This window comes from Podarcis cretensis, assembly GCF_951804945.1.
Source record: "Podarcis cretensis genome assembly, chromosome: 13".
NCBI lineage: Eukaryota > Metazoa > Chordata > Lepidosauria > Squamata > Lacertidae > Podarcis > Podarcis cretensis.
This window is the reverse complement of record NC_137182.1, coordinates 44715630-44727944: the sequence shown is the minus strand read 5'-3', so window position 1 is coordinate 44727944 and position 12315 is coordinate 44715630. Positions and strand designations below refer to the sequence as shown.

At 44.1% G+C, this 12315-nt stretch overlaps 1 protein-coding gene across 5 annotated transcripts in view; it reads right to left on the bottom strand.

The window, feature by feature from the left end:
• Nucleotides 1-12315, bottom strand: part of SLC12A6 (solute carrier family 12 member 6) — a 47313-nt gene that overhangs the window by 21896 nt on the left and 13102 nt on the right. The window contains exon 1 of one of the 5 annotated variants that reach the window (XM_079951534.1): nucleotides 3479-3655. The exons of the other annotated variants lie outside the window; for them this stretch is intronic. Coding sequence (XP_079807660.1) covers nucleotides 3479-3596 — 118 coding nt within the window. The 5' untranslated portion in view covers nucleotides 3597-3655. Of the gene's footprint in view, nucleotides 1-3478; nucleotides 3656-12315 lie in introns of those variants that run through there. 5 annotated transcript variants of the gene reach the window in all.

Sequence of the window (12315 nt, the reverse complement as noted above, 5' to 3'; positions counted from 1 at the left end):
GGAACAGTGTGTGATGTAACACCCTGTCCCCAATAAAAAAAACAGTAAACTGAACACTCCCATGGTTGTAGCTATTTGTGTGCATGTAGCGAGTGACTGAGCACACAGACACCATGCCTTTTGATGAGTGAGGCAGCATCAGAAAGATGAATAGGGTGGGCACCAAGAGTTTATTTAACCTGGGTTGCCAGATCACAGTCAGCTCTCTCAGACAGAACCTAAATCAAATCATCTGAGCCATTGTGCAGCACAAGAACCTTACCCACTGTCAGTACCAAGAGCAAAAACACAAAAGCACATGCCATTTCTCAGCCTCTCAAACACAGCAGCTGGTTTTGCAGACAGCAAAATACACAGCCTTTAATTACCATAGTCATTGACAAAATTTGAATGATATTTTCATGAATAGGGCTGGTATCCAACTACGTAGCTGGCAGATCAGTAGCACTGGTACCACCTCTTGTTCACATGTCACTTTTCAATTGCAACTGTGTATAATTCAAGTAGGGACGCGGGTGGTGTTGTGGGTTAAACCACAGAGCCTAGGACTTGCTGATCAGAAGGTCAGTGGTTCGAATCCCTGTGACAGGGTAAGCTCCTGTTGCTCGGTCCCTGCTCCTGCTCACCTAGCAGTTCGAAAGCACGTCAAAGTGCAAGTAGATAAATAGGTCTGGCGGGAAGGTAAACGGCGTTTCCATGTGCTGCTCTGGTTCGCCAGAAGTGGCTTAGTCATGCTGGCCACATGACCCGGAAGCTGTATGCTGGCTTCCTCGGCCAATAAAGTGAGATGAGCGTCGCAACCCCAAAGTCGGTCACGACTGGACCTAATGGTCAGGGGTTACCTTTACCTTTATAATTCAAGTACAGTACATTTGATCACACAGAGGAAGGATGAACACACAAAGAGCATTAAAGTAGGTTGCTGCCTATTGTCAATACTGTAACTAAGAAATTCCTAACTGACAAATCTACTTGCCACTTTATTCCTTCCTAAGTAAGAAAAATGCCCTGGAGTCTATGTTCTTAATTTTCCATCTTCTGCAGCCTAGAGTCCTGCTTCATTCTGGGTTCAGATCCCTACTTTATTAGTATAAGAAAAATCAATGGGTGGCATTAAGCAAGCTGTTTGTCCAAGTTTGTAAAATAATTATTATTTATTGAATTTATATACTGCCCTATACCCGCAGGTCTCAGGATAAAATCGGAATATAAAACCACAAAGTACATAATCAAAATAAAAGCAACAACAACTCAATAACCCCCAATAAATGGGAATAATAGTGAGTTACCTTTTTGGGTGATAGGGAGCAGGAGGATGACACAGACCACTTTACAGACTAATGTTAACCATTTCTAGACCAACAGCAAAATTAGGTGATAAATAAATGCTTGTTGTATTACTAACACCATCACATCCACTTCATGTAAGATTCCTTTCATTCTTTTATTCATCCATTTTATATACCACCTTTTCTCCCAAGGATCGCAAAGTGGCGAACATGGTTCTTTCCTTCCCATTTTATCCTCACAAAAAAACATGTGAGGAAGGTTAGGCTGAGAGACAACCCAAGGTAAGCTTCATGGATGAGTGGAGATTCGAACCTTAGTCTCCCAGGTCATTGTCCAACACTCTAACCACACTCTAACAGAAGTAAAAACCACAGCCAAAACCAGTGAGACTTTTACAAAGTGGTTTTAATCCACATAAAGTGGTTTTAATCCACAGAACTAATAAGAGACAAAGCTGTGAGAAAACTTTAGTTTAACAAATCAAAGGACTTGCTGGTGCTGAGAGAAGGATAACACTTTGAAGATAAACTATTCAGCCCAATTCCCACCTGGCAAAAGCAAGGCCTTACTAATAATGGGATGGAGAAGATAATGGAAAAGAACAGATATACAACCTTTCTTAAGCTGGGACCAATAAGCCCTTTCTTTATTTCTCAAGACTCAAAGCAACAACAAAACATGAGGATCCTTATGTATCTAGAACAGCATCTTCTGCAGAGGGAGCTATCAGCAGGCTTGGCAGAACTCCAAGATTTGCAGAAGTAAATAAATAAAATGGGAATGGGGGGACACACCCAAAATGGCTTAACAATGACATGCTCTGTTGTCATAGAATGCTGGCTGACTCTTGGAGGGGCAGGGATGGAAAACTACCAGTCAATAGGGTAATAGAGCAGAGTATCTCGAAAGGTCGGCGGTTCGAATCCCTGCCGCGGGGTGCGCTCCCGCTGCTCGGTCCCAGCGCCTGCCAACCTAGCAGTTCGAAAGCACCTCCAGGTGCAAGTAGATAAATAGGGACCGCTTACCAGCGGGAAGGTAAACGGCGTTTCCGTGTGCGGCTCTGGCTCTGGCCAGAGCAGCGATGTCACGCTGGCCACGTGACCCGGAAGTGTCTCCGGACAGCGCTGGCCCCTGGCCTCTTAAGTGAGATGGGCGCACAACCCCAGAGTCTGTCAAGACTGGCCCGTACGGGCAGGGGTACCTTTACCTTTACCTTTATCTTGGCTGGAATCCTAAACAGATGCACTCTACAATTTAAATGTGTTGTTGCAATTCCTACTCATACAGTTAAATAGGAATCACAAGAAAATTGATACTGGAAAGCAGAAAGACAGTACAGCATAGGAAAGAATGTAAAGACAGCAAGGTGCCTGGCAAACCTACTCTAGGAGAAACCTACTCTAGGAGAAAATGTTACACAGGTATCACCTGTATGGAACGGATATTTGGCTACCAGCTACATGCAACATTTGTGAATGCTAGAAGGAATGCAAACCTAAAGAGATATAGAAGGGGATATCCTGAAACTTTGCTCAGAAGGTGAGATGCAGAGCAGCTTTAAAGGTTTTTTATGGTACTAGAAAATGTTGTTGCCTAATTCTACGTTACTCTAATGTCTAGATGATATTCCTAAGATTGCTTGGGAATCAGAACCTATAGTTTTCTATTGTTCTAGACAGCTTTCCTATCCGAGAACTGAAAATAGCACCTAGGCGTCCTGGCTCTTTGTTACTACTGCGTGGATCCCCATTTCCTTCCGAAAGTGGGACAGGGAGCTCAGACCTGGCGCCAAACCTCAATAGCCTCCTCTAACCATTTGATTATATTTCTGTTCCACATCAGTAATCAGCCCCCTGGCATTCAGTTATTGTTTGACTAAAGGTCAAACCAGAGAATTCTAACAAAGAGTCTACCATTGGATTATAGGTCAGGTGGGAGGAATGTGAATTAAAGCAACAGAGACACTGGGAATGCTACTGGCGATGAAGGGGAATCTGGCAATATCTAGAGCTGGAAACAAAATTAGAGGAGTCACAAAGGCTGCCTACTAGCAGACAAGAAAGGGAAAGTCTAGTAACACGGACTAAACATTACTTCTCCGTATCAAAGCTTCCCAAGTAAAAAGTTGGGGGGGGGGGGGAGAAGAGGGAGAAATCTCAAAGAAAGAGATCCAAGCTAACTTGCTTACCTGACCCGGCAGTCTCATTAGGTTTCCAGATCTGCCCTGTGCTGGCTCTTTTCTGCATGCCTTCCTGCACTTCCCCCTCATCATCATCTTCTACCTTTGTCACGGTGAACTGAGGCATGTTCAATGCAAAACTTTCTTCCCAGGCCAGAAACGGAAGAACTGAAAGGGTTGGTAGATCAGGTGACAGGCAACCCCTGAGGAATGGGAGGGATAGGGTGTGTGCTGGTTTGTGTGCGTGTTAGAAAGACACACCTCCACCAGTATGTGAGTGGATGCGTCCTGGTGTACGCATGCCAGAAAGCATATTTACCACATTGGTGCTAAGAGGATTATACCCTCCTCTACTGCTGCCTTCAGTTCAGTGAGATAGGAGACAGACAGCTCCAGAGCATTGATTTGCAGCTACCTTTAAGCTAGGGCAATGAAGTAGCAGCCACACAGAACATTTCCATTGTGGGCTGGGGAGGAGATACAACATGCCTGCAGGCGTGAGAGCTGGTTGGCAACTCTACAAACACAACACACAGGGTACTAGGTAAGGATGAAGCTGGGAGGAGCTGTAAAGGTCATGTAACAGAGGGCCAGGAACCAGCATGTACTTGAAGAATCCAACTATGAGTAATTATCAATTATAAAGCAAAGAATAGGAGTGACTTAGGTGTAGCCATACTAGTGGTGCCTGTGGGACAAGAAATGTACTCTACAAAACAAATTTAAGCACTTCAGCAAAGCAAGCCTACTCCCTACCAGAAGACTGTCTAATCTGGGCAAAATGCCTTCCCCCAAAGCCATAATGTGACTCACAGTGCATATGCCTGCATGACAATGGCAATTGAATGCAGAGGGGTCCCTAGTTGCTTTTAAATATTCCCAGAAGCATTGAGCAATTAGTACGGGGAGAAAATCCTCCCAGGTTATAGAAGAATTGTGGGCAGTAGAGAATCGGAGCTGGTGTTGTGATGTTCCTGGAACAGCATTTAGGTGGTTGAACCAAGAAAAAAATATCTGGGAGTTATAAATCCTGGGTAGAACCTCCAGTTCTTGGAAAAGAGTAGAAAAAGAAGAATAGAGGGGAGAGAAGAAGAGGAAGAAAGATAAGCGGTATTTCTTTAACTTGGGTCTCCAGCTGTTGTTATATAATTCCCATCATCCCTAGCTAGCAGGACTAGTGGTCAGGGATGATGGGAGTTGTAGTCCAACAATAGCTGGAGACCTAAGTTTGAAAAACAGGAAGATAATGGAATGGGTGGGTGAAAGGTTAAGATATTTTTGCCTCTTCCCAGGTACAGTGGTACCTCGGGTTAAGAACTTAATTCCTTCCGGAGGTCCGTTCTTAACCTGAAACTGTTTTTAACCTGAGGTACCACTTTAGTTAATGGGGCCTCCCACTGCTGCACCGCCGCCGCACAATTTCTGTTCCCATCCTGAAGCAAAGTTCTTAACCCGAGGTGCTATTTCTGGATTAGCGGAGTCTGTAACCTAAAGAATCTGTAACCTGAAGCGTCTGTAACCCGAGGTACCACTGTATTTCAAGATACAAGTTTTCAGCAATTTTTTTTTTAATTCTTCTTTTCTGACTCCACACAACCACCTAGCAGCCATATCTGTGGTTCACAACCTGCTCTGTATAACTGATGTACATTTTAAGTCTACTGGACAGAGACTGCAATACTTTTATATCTTTATATATAGCCTTTAGTACTCTAAATCAGGGGTAAGCAACTGAAGGCTCGTGGGATGGATCCGGCCCAATCGCCTTATCAATCTGGCCCACAGACGGTCTGGGAATCAGCATGTTTTTACATGAGTGGATTGTGTCCTTTTATTAAAAATGCACCTCTGGGTTATTTGTAGGGCATAGGAATTTGTTCATATTTTTTTTCAAAATATAGTCCGGCCCACCACATGGCCTGAGGGACAGTAGACCGGCCCAAGGCTGAAAAAGTTTGCTGACCCCTGCTCTAAATACTCATTTAGTAAAAGTAGCCACACTCTAGTGGGCTAAAATAATTCAGGCAGGCAGCCAATCTAGAAAAGTCCAGTTGTTCCAGTTCTACTTACAGAAATCTCGCCCAAGCTATTTATACCTTCAAGATGCTGAGATTAGGACCAATGCCATAATCAGCTTAAAAGACAGCTAAACTGGGAATGTGAGGCCAGTACTGCAAACACTCAACCCAGCAAAAGCACTACACTTGTCAGGATCAGTGAGACTGGAATCCTCTCCATCACTCATGGCTTTCCGAATGGATTTAGAGAGAAATATTTCAAATTGAAAGATGCCACCCAGTGTGTGGGGGTCGGAGTGGAGAGCAGAGCACTGTCTTTGCCAGATGTCATTGGTCAGAAGCGTGGCGTGGTCACCTCCTTTGAGGTGACAGGGGTGAACACAATGAAACAGGTTTATTTATTAATATTTCAAAAAAAACAAAAACCTCAGAAAGAAAGAAAGAAAGAAAGAAAGAAAGAAAGAAAGAAAGAAAGAAACTAACTCAAAGCAACTTTCTACAGCATATATATACACACCATGAAATCAAATTAATTAAATGAATTAAGACAACCATCAGAAAACACCAGCATAGTGGCAACCCAAAATTTCCAAAAGCAACAAAAAGCAACTCATAACTCCCAACCCTCAAAAAAATGAAACAAACAAACAAACAAACAAAAAGACCCAAAGTGAAGGCACAGAGAAAGTAGTTTTTTAGTTGAGGTCCTTTAAAAACACTCAGGTTTGAGCCAATGCCTAAAACCATAAAGTGTCAGGATTTGGCAAATCTCAACTGGGAGGGCACTCTTTCAGGTGGTTCGTAATTTAACGGAACCACCTTTACCACCGGGGCCTTGTAAAGACCCCAAGATCTCCTGCAACGATTTTGCAAAGTTTTTTGCAGATAAAATCACTCATATTCGGAAGGAGCTAGACACCACCACCACCGTGGGAGCAGTGCCGGGGCGGGAGAGTGCTAGAGCTCTGTCTGGTCAAGTTGCATGGAATCAATTTCAATCCGTTACCCCCGAGGATGTGGACAGGCTGCTTGGACGCGTGAAACCAACCACCTGTCTCCTGGATCCTTGCCCATCCTGGCTAATAAAAGCAAGCCGGGAAGGGCTGGGCAATGGGCTCTGCGGGGTGGTGAATGCTTCCCTCTGTGAGGGAACATTCCCAGATCCGCTGAAAGAGGCGGTCATTAAACCGCTTCTTAAAAAACCATCTTTAGACCCCGCCAGTATGGCCAACTATCACCCAGTCTCAAATCTTCCTTTCTTGGGCAAGGTGATTGAGCGCGTGGTTGCTGAACAACTCCAGGCACGCCTGGAGGATGTGGACCATTTGGATCCCTTCCAATCGGGATTCAGGCCTCATCATGGGACTGAAACTGCCTTGGTCGCGCTGGTTGATGATCTCCGGCGAGCTAGGGACAAAGGTGAGAGTTGTTTCCTAGTTCTGCTGGATCTCTCAGCGGCCTTTGATACAATCGACCATAACATCCTTCTGGACCGTCTAGAGGGGCTGGGAGCTGGGGGCACTGTTATACAGTGGTTTCGCTCCTTCCTCCTGGGCCGTGTTCAGAAAGTGGTGGTGGGGGATGAGTGTTCAGACCCCTGGGCCCTCACTTGTGGGGTGCCTCAGGGTTCCATCCTCTCCCCCATGCTTTTTAACATCTATATGAAGCCGCTGGGAGAGATCATCAGGGGGTTTGGACTGGGTGTCCATCAATATGCAGATGATACCCAGCTCTACCTCTCCTTCAAATCAGAACCAGTGATGGGGGTGAAGGTCCTGTGTGAGTGCCTGGAGGCGGTTGGAGGATGGATGGCGGCTAATGGATTGAGGTTGAATCCTGACAAGACAGAAGTACTGTTTTTGGGGGACAGGGGGCGGGCAGGTGTGGAGGACTCCCTGGTCCTGAATAGGGTAACTGTGCCCCTGAAGGACCAGGTGCGCAGCCTGGGAGTCATTTTGGACTCACAGCTGTCCATGGAGGCGCAGGTCAATTCTGTATCCAGGGCAGCTGTCTACCAACTCCACCTGGTACGCAGGCTGAGACCCTACCTGCCTGCGGACTGTCTTGCCAGAGTGGTGCATGCTCTGGTTATCTCCCGCTTGGACTACTGCAATGCGCTCTACGTGGGGCTACCTTTGAAGGTGACTCGGAAACTACAACTAATCCAGAATGCGGCAGCTAGACTGGTGACTGGGGGCGGCCGCCGAGACCACATAACACCGGTCTTGAAAGACCTACATTGGCTCCCAGTACGTTTCCGAGCACAATTCAAAGTGCTGGTGTTGACCTTTAAAGCCCTAAACGGCCTCGGCCCAGTATACCTGAAGGAGCGTCTCCACCCCCATCGTTCTGCCCGGACGCTGAGGTCCAGCGCCGAGGGCCTTCTGGCGGTTCCTTCATTGCGAGAAGCAAAGCTACAGGGAACCAGGCAGAGGGCCTTCTCGGTAGTGGCGCCCGCACTGTGGAATGCCCTTCCAGCAGATGTCAAAGCAATAAATAACTACCTGACATTCAGAAGACATCTTAAGGCAGCCCTGTTCAGGGAAGTTTTTAATCTGTGATATTTTAGTGTATTTTTGGTTTTTATGGAAGCCGCCCAGAGTGGCTGGGGAGACCCAGCCAGATGGGCGGGGTACAAATAATAAATTATTATTATTATTATTATTACTTTTTGTTGCCATCTGCCAGGCCTTGGGGAGTTGAGGAATACAGAGAAGGGCCTTGGATTATTAAAGGAGCATGCAGGGAGGAACACATGGAGGGTGGTGGTCCTAAAGGTTGAGTTAATGACTGCAACGATGAACTTCATAGTTCATTCCAGTAACCAGTATGTTAGAATGCAATTACTCAGGGCAAATCCCTTGCTACAAATTACTCTTAAAAACTAGCTTTTGCTTTAAGAAACATAGTCTGTACCTGAAAAGGGAAGCTCTGTTTCTGCCTCAAGAGGCAAAGGAGCCTCCATTATGGAATTCAAGCTCTAGTACAGAAGTGACAGTTGCTACAATGCTTTCTTGAACTTGAAATCCATAAGGAAGGCTCCTTCTTTGCCTCTTGAAGCTGAAACCCAGCTTCCTTTCTCAGGTACAGGCTACAGTTTCCTGCTAATTCTACTGATTGCTGTCTCCTCCTCTGAAAATCTTTGCCATCCTGTCATCCCCCTATCACTTGTAAACTCCTTCTGGAAGTGTTAAGCCAGGAGATAATCAGCTAAAATGTTAATGAAAACCCCTCCTTCCTTCTTCCCTCAACTAGCCAAGATGTTTCAATGGCTTGAGGCAAAATATATGCTACTTGGCAGCGAGTCCTGGAAGATATGATTCCTTTTCTTGCAGGACTTCTCCCACCTGGCTTGGGTGGTTGGGGCCGACTGACTGACTCCAGCTACAAAGCTGAGGCTGCAAAACAGTCTCTTGGGGTGGAGTATTGTTTAGGGTGTTTTGTTTTGGGGGTAATGCTACTGCTGTTATTGATATCATTTTTTGTATCTTTATCTTAGATCTTATGGTTTAGGTGGGAACTGTTTAATTTGGTTGTGTACTTTTTGATATTTTATTTATTGTTTATGCCTATTTTTGTTACATTAGTAATTATGTGGTTTGTTTTTTCATGTTGCAAGCCACCTTGTACATGGTTCTAATAACGGAAAGGCAGCATACAAATAAAACGATGCATGTATGTATGTATGTATTTTCAACTAGCCAGCCAGCCAGCTGGACAGCAGGCAGAAGATGTATTTTAGAAACCAATTCTCAAAAATTTAGAACAAGCTCTTCCTGGCTGGCAGTATTTTTAAAAAAACTTTGAATACCATCATATGCAACTATCAGGAAGACAGGATTTTACCCTGGCCTCCCATGTCCTAACCTGACAGTCTAAGAACACTATACCACACTGGCTCTCATGTGCTCACAGTCCATTTCATGTCTTTTCACTGGACTTCTCACCAGCGCCAAAGACTATTTCTTTACCCTTGCCTCAGCCGATTACTTTTTCTCTCTCCACTATTCCTATAAAGTCAAAAAGCTCACATTGCAAGCTGCTTTAACACCTTCAGAAGCCAACTCTTTGCCAGACCTTTTCCCTGTTCACTTGATATATGAACTTGATAAATATCACCAAATTGGATTCTTTCCTTCCCCCCTTCCTTCCTTCACTCACACACACATGCACACCTGTAGTTTTTTGTGTGTGTTTTTTGTAGGATGTCGTGCTCTTAAAGCAGCTTTTAGAATCATTACTCTTTATTGTTTTCTGCATATTCTAGTTTCAGAGAAAATTCTGGCTGGTTTGTATCCATTTTCCTAAACAATTTCCCTTCATTCCAGGTATGGTATGTATTTCTATGCAATGTTTTATTTTTGCTAAATCTTTAAAACTAGCCTATTGTTGGTAGGTTGCTTATGAAAGCATGTGCCAATACTTTTTAATAGGTATCCTAATTCTCTTTCTAGGGGATGCAGGTGGCGCTGTGGGTTAAAGCCTCAGCACCTAGGACTTGCCGATCGAAAGGTCGGCGGTTCGAATCCCTGCGGCGGGGTGCGCTCCCGCTGCTCGGTCCCAGCGCCTGCCAACCTAGCAGTTCGAAAGCACCTCCGGGTGCAAGTAGATAAATAGGGACCGCTTACCAGAGGGAAGGTAAACGGCGTTTCCGTGTGCGGCTCTGGCTCTGGCTCTGGCCAGAGCAGCGATGTCACGCTGGAAGTGTCTCCGGACAGCGCTGGCCCCTGGCCTCTTAAGTGAGATGGGCGCACAACCCCAGAGTCTGTCAAGACTGGCCCGTACGGGCAGGGGTACCTTTACCTTTTTACCTTAATTCTCTTTTTAATATAATAAATTATTTGAATTTTATCTTTGCTGTCCTTTACTGCATTAACCCTGGGGAGCCAAATTCCAGAGCACAGCCAGATTCAATGTCAAAAGGTCAGAAAACTAAGAGTTAAGGTTGCATGTGAGAACCATAGACTTGCATGTACACTGCACACTTCAAAACATCCTTGTCACATGCCAGATGGAATCTAGATTGCCTGCAAATAAGAATCCCCTCTGACGCTATGATGGTTACAATATCAGTGCCATGCATCTTTGACAGGTTTGAGTCCCACACATCCCCTCTTCTTATAAAAAGTAAGCACTTGTTGAAGATCAAAACAGAGATCAGAACTGGAGGAAAATTTCATCCTCAGAAAGCATAAAGGAGTCAGAAGTCCAGCTTGGAGATTAGAGCCCAAAATATATTTCCAAAAGAATGTTCTTTATTCAGAACTCATAAAGTTCCTGTGATCCTTTGGCAAGTTATTCTAACCAACAATTTGCAAATCACTACATATACCCTCTGATTATAATCTGGCTGTATCTTCTTCTGCTATTTCAGTGCTGGCTGTTCCAGTTATTCCTCCATTGATCTTTACTCCAGCTCTATAAGCATGTGGGTCCAAGCTAATGCCCCGAAGTGGAACGAAAGGAGACTGAGGTCAGCATGTCACATGCTGAGGAGAGCTATACTATACAGGTCTGAGTAAGTTCTGCCACGGTATGCAGTTCAATGACCCTCTTAACTCTCAGGACTCAAGGAAGCAAGGGCCAGATCCTGCTCTTTATTAATTACAAATTAAATACAGAGTCACCACCATGTTTTATGTCATTACCTCCAATTGCTCAAGAACCATGAGTTTAGCAAAAATTAAAACAGTGGGCTTCAAAAATAACAAAATGTTCTAATGTGCTGTTCTGTTTTAAAACTCCTAATTATGGTTCTTGTTTACTGTTTTGTAAACATTTGTCTTTATTGCTGCATCTGTTGAAACTGAAGTCCCCTGTGGCACAAATATATTTCCACTGTGCAGCAGGAATGCTGGTCTGCAAGTTTCTCTCCCGTTGCCTTCTGTATTTATATCTGTGTAATGATAAATAGTGTAAACCTTTGAGAAGAGACTCTGAAATGTTTGCTCACAATTAGTTATTTTACAACCACTTCTCACTTCTGGTTATTATGTTTAATGTGTCTCATTTAATGTTCTTGTAACATCAAAACTGTATCGGCAAATACTGAATGCAGTGTCATAAATTAATATCCTATATGTTGGTAATACAGCAGGCACCTATTTATGGTGCAGGTGTTCATTCATGTTGGCACTGATCCCTAGTATTGATCTAATGAACTTTGGATAGCTCTTTGTATGGTTTGTTGTTATTTTATTGACTTTATTTTGTAAACTGACTTGTTTTTACAATGAAAGGTAAATTATTTTAAATAAAATCCTTAAAATCTGGTCATGATGGTACTTTCCCACATCCTAAGAACATTAACATACCTGGCAATAACTACCGGTAAGTCTTGATGATAAAAAACTTCTTTAAAACATCCATCCCAGATATTTCTTCCCCATATCAAAAATATTTTCTTACAATCCTACACATGTTTGCATACCCAGAAGGAAGCCCCATTGAGTTCAGTGAGACTTACTCCCAGGTAAGTGTGTATAGGACAGTACCTTTAAAGACGTAGATGTGCCAGGTTGTTCCACAACCTAGCATTATCATCATTTTACTCCAATGACCTGGCACAGTTAATATAGCAGATGGAAATATTCACATGTGCCAGCTCTCCTTCCTTAACATTTTGCTGCAATTTACTTGTTTTTACTCTAGATTTGTTGTTTTATATGGGGAAAAATACTATATCCAGTATAATGGATTACCGTATTTTTCGCTCTATAGGACGCACTTTTCCCCCTCCGAAAATGAAGGGGAAATGTGTGTGCATCCTAAAAATGCAGGCTTTTGCTGAAGCCTGGAGAGTGCACCGACCCCGCTCGCTCTCCAGGC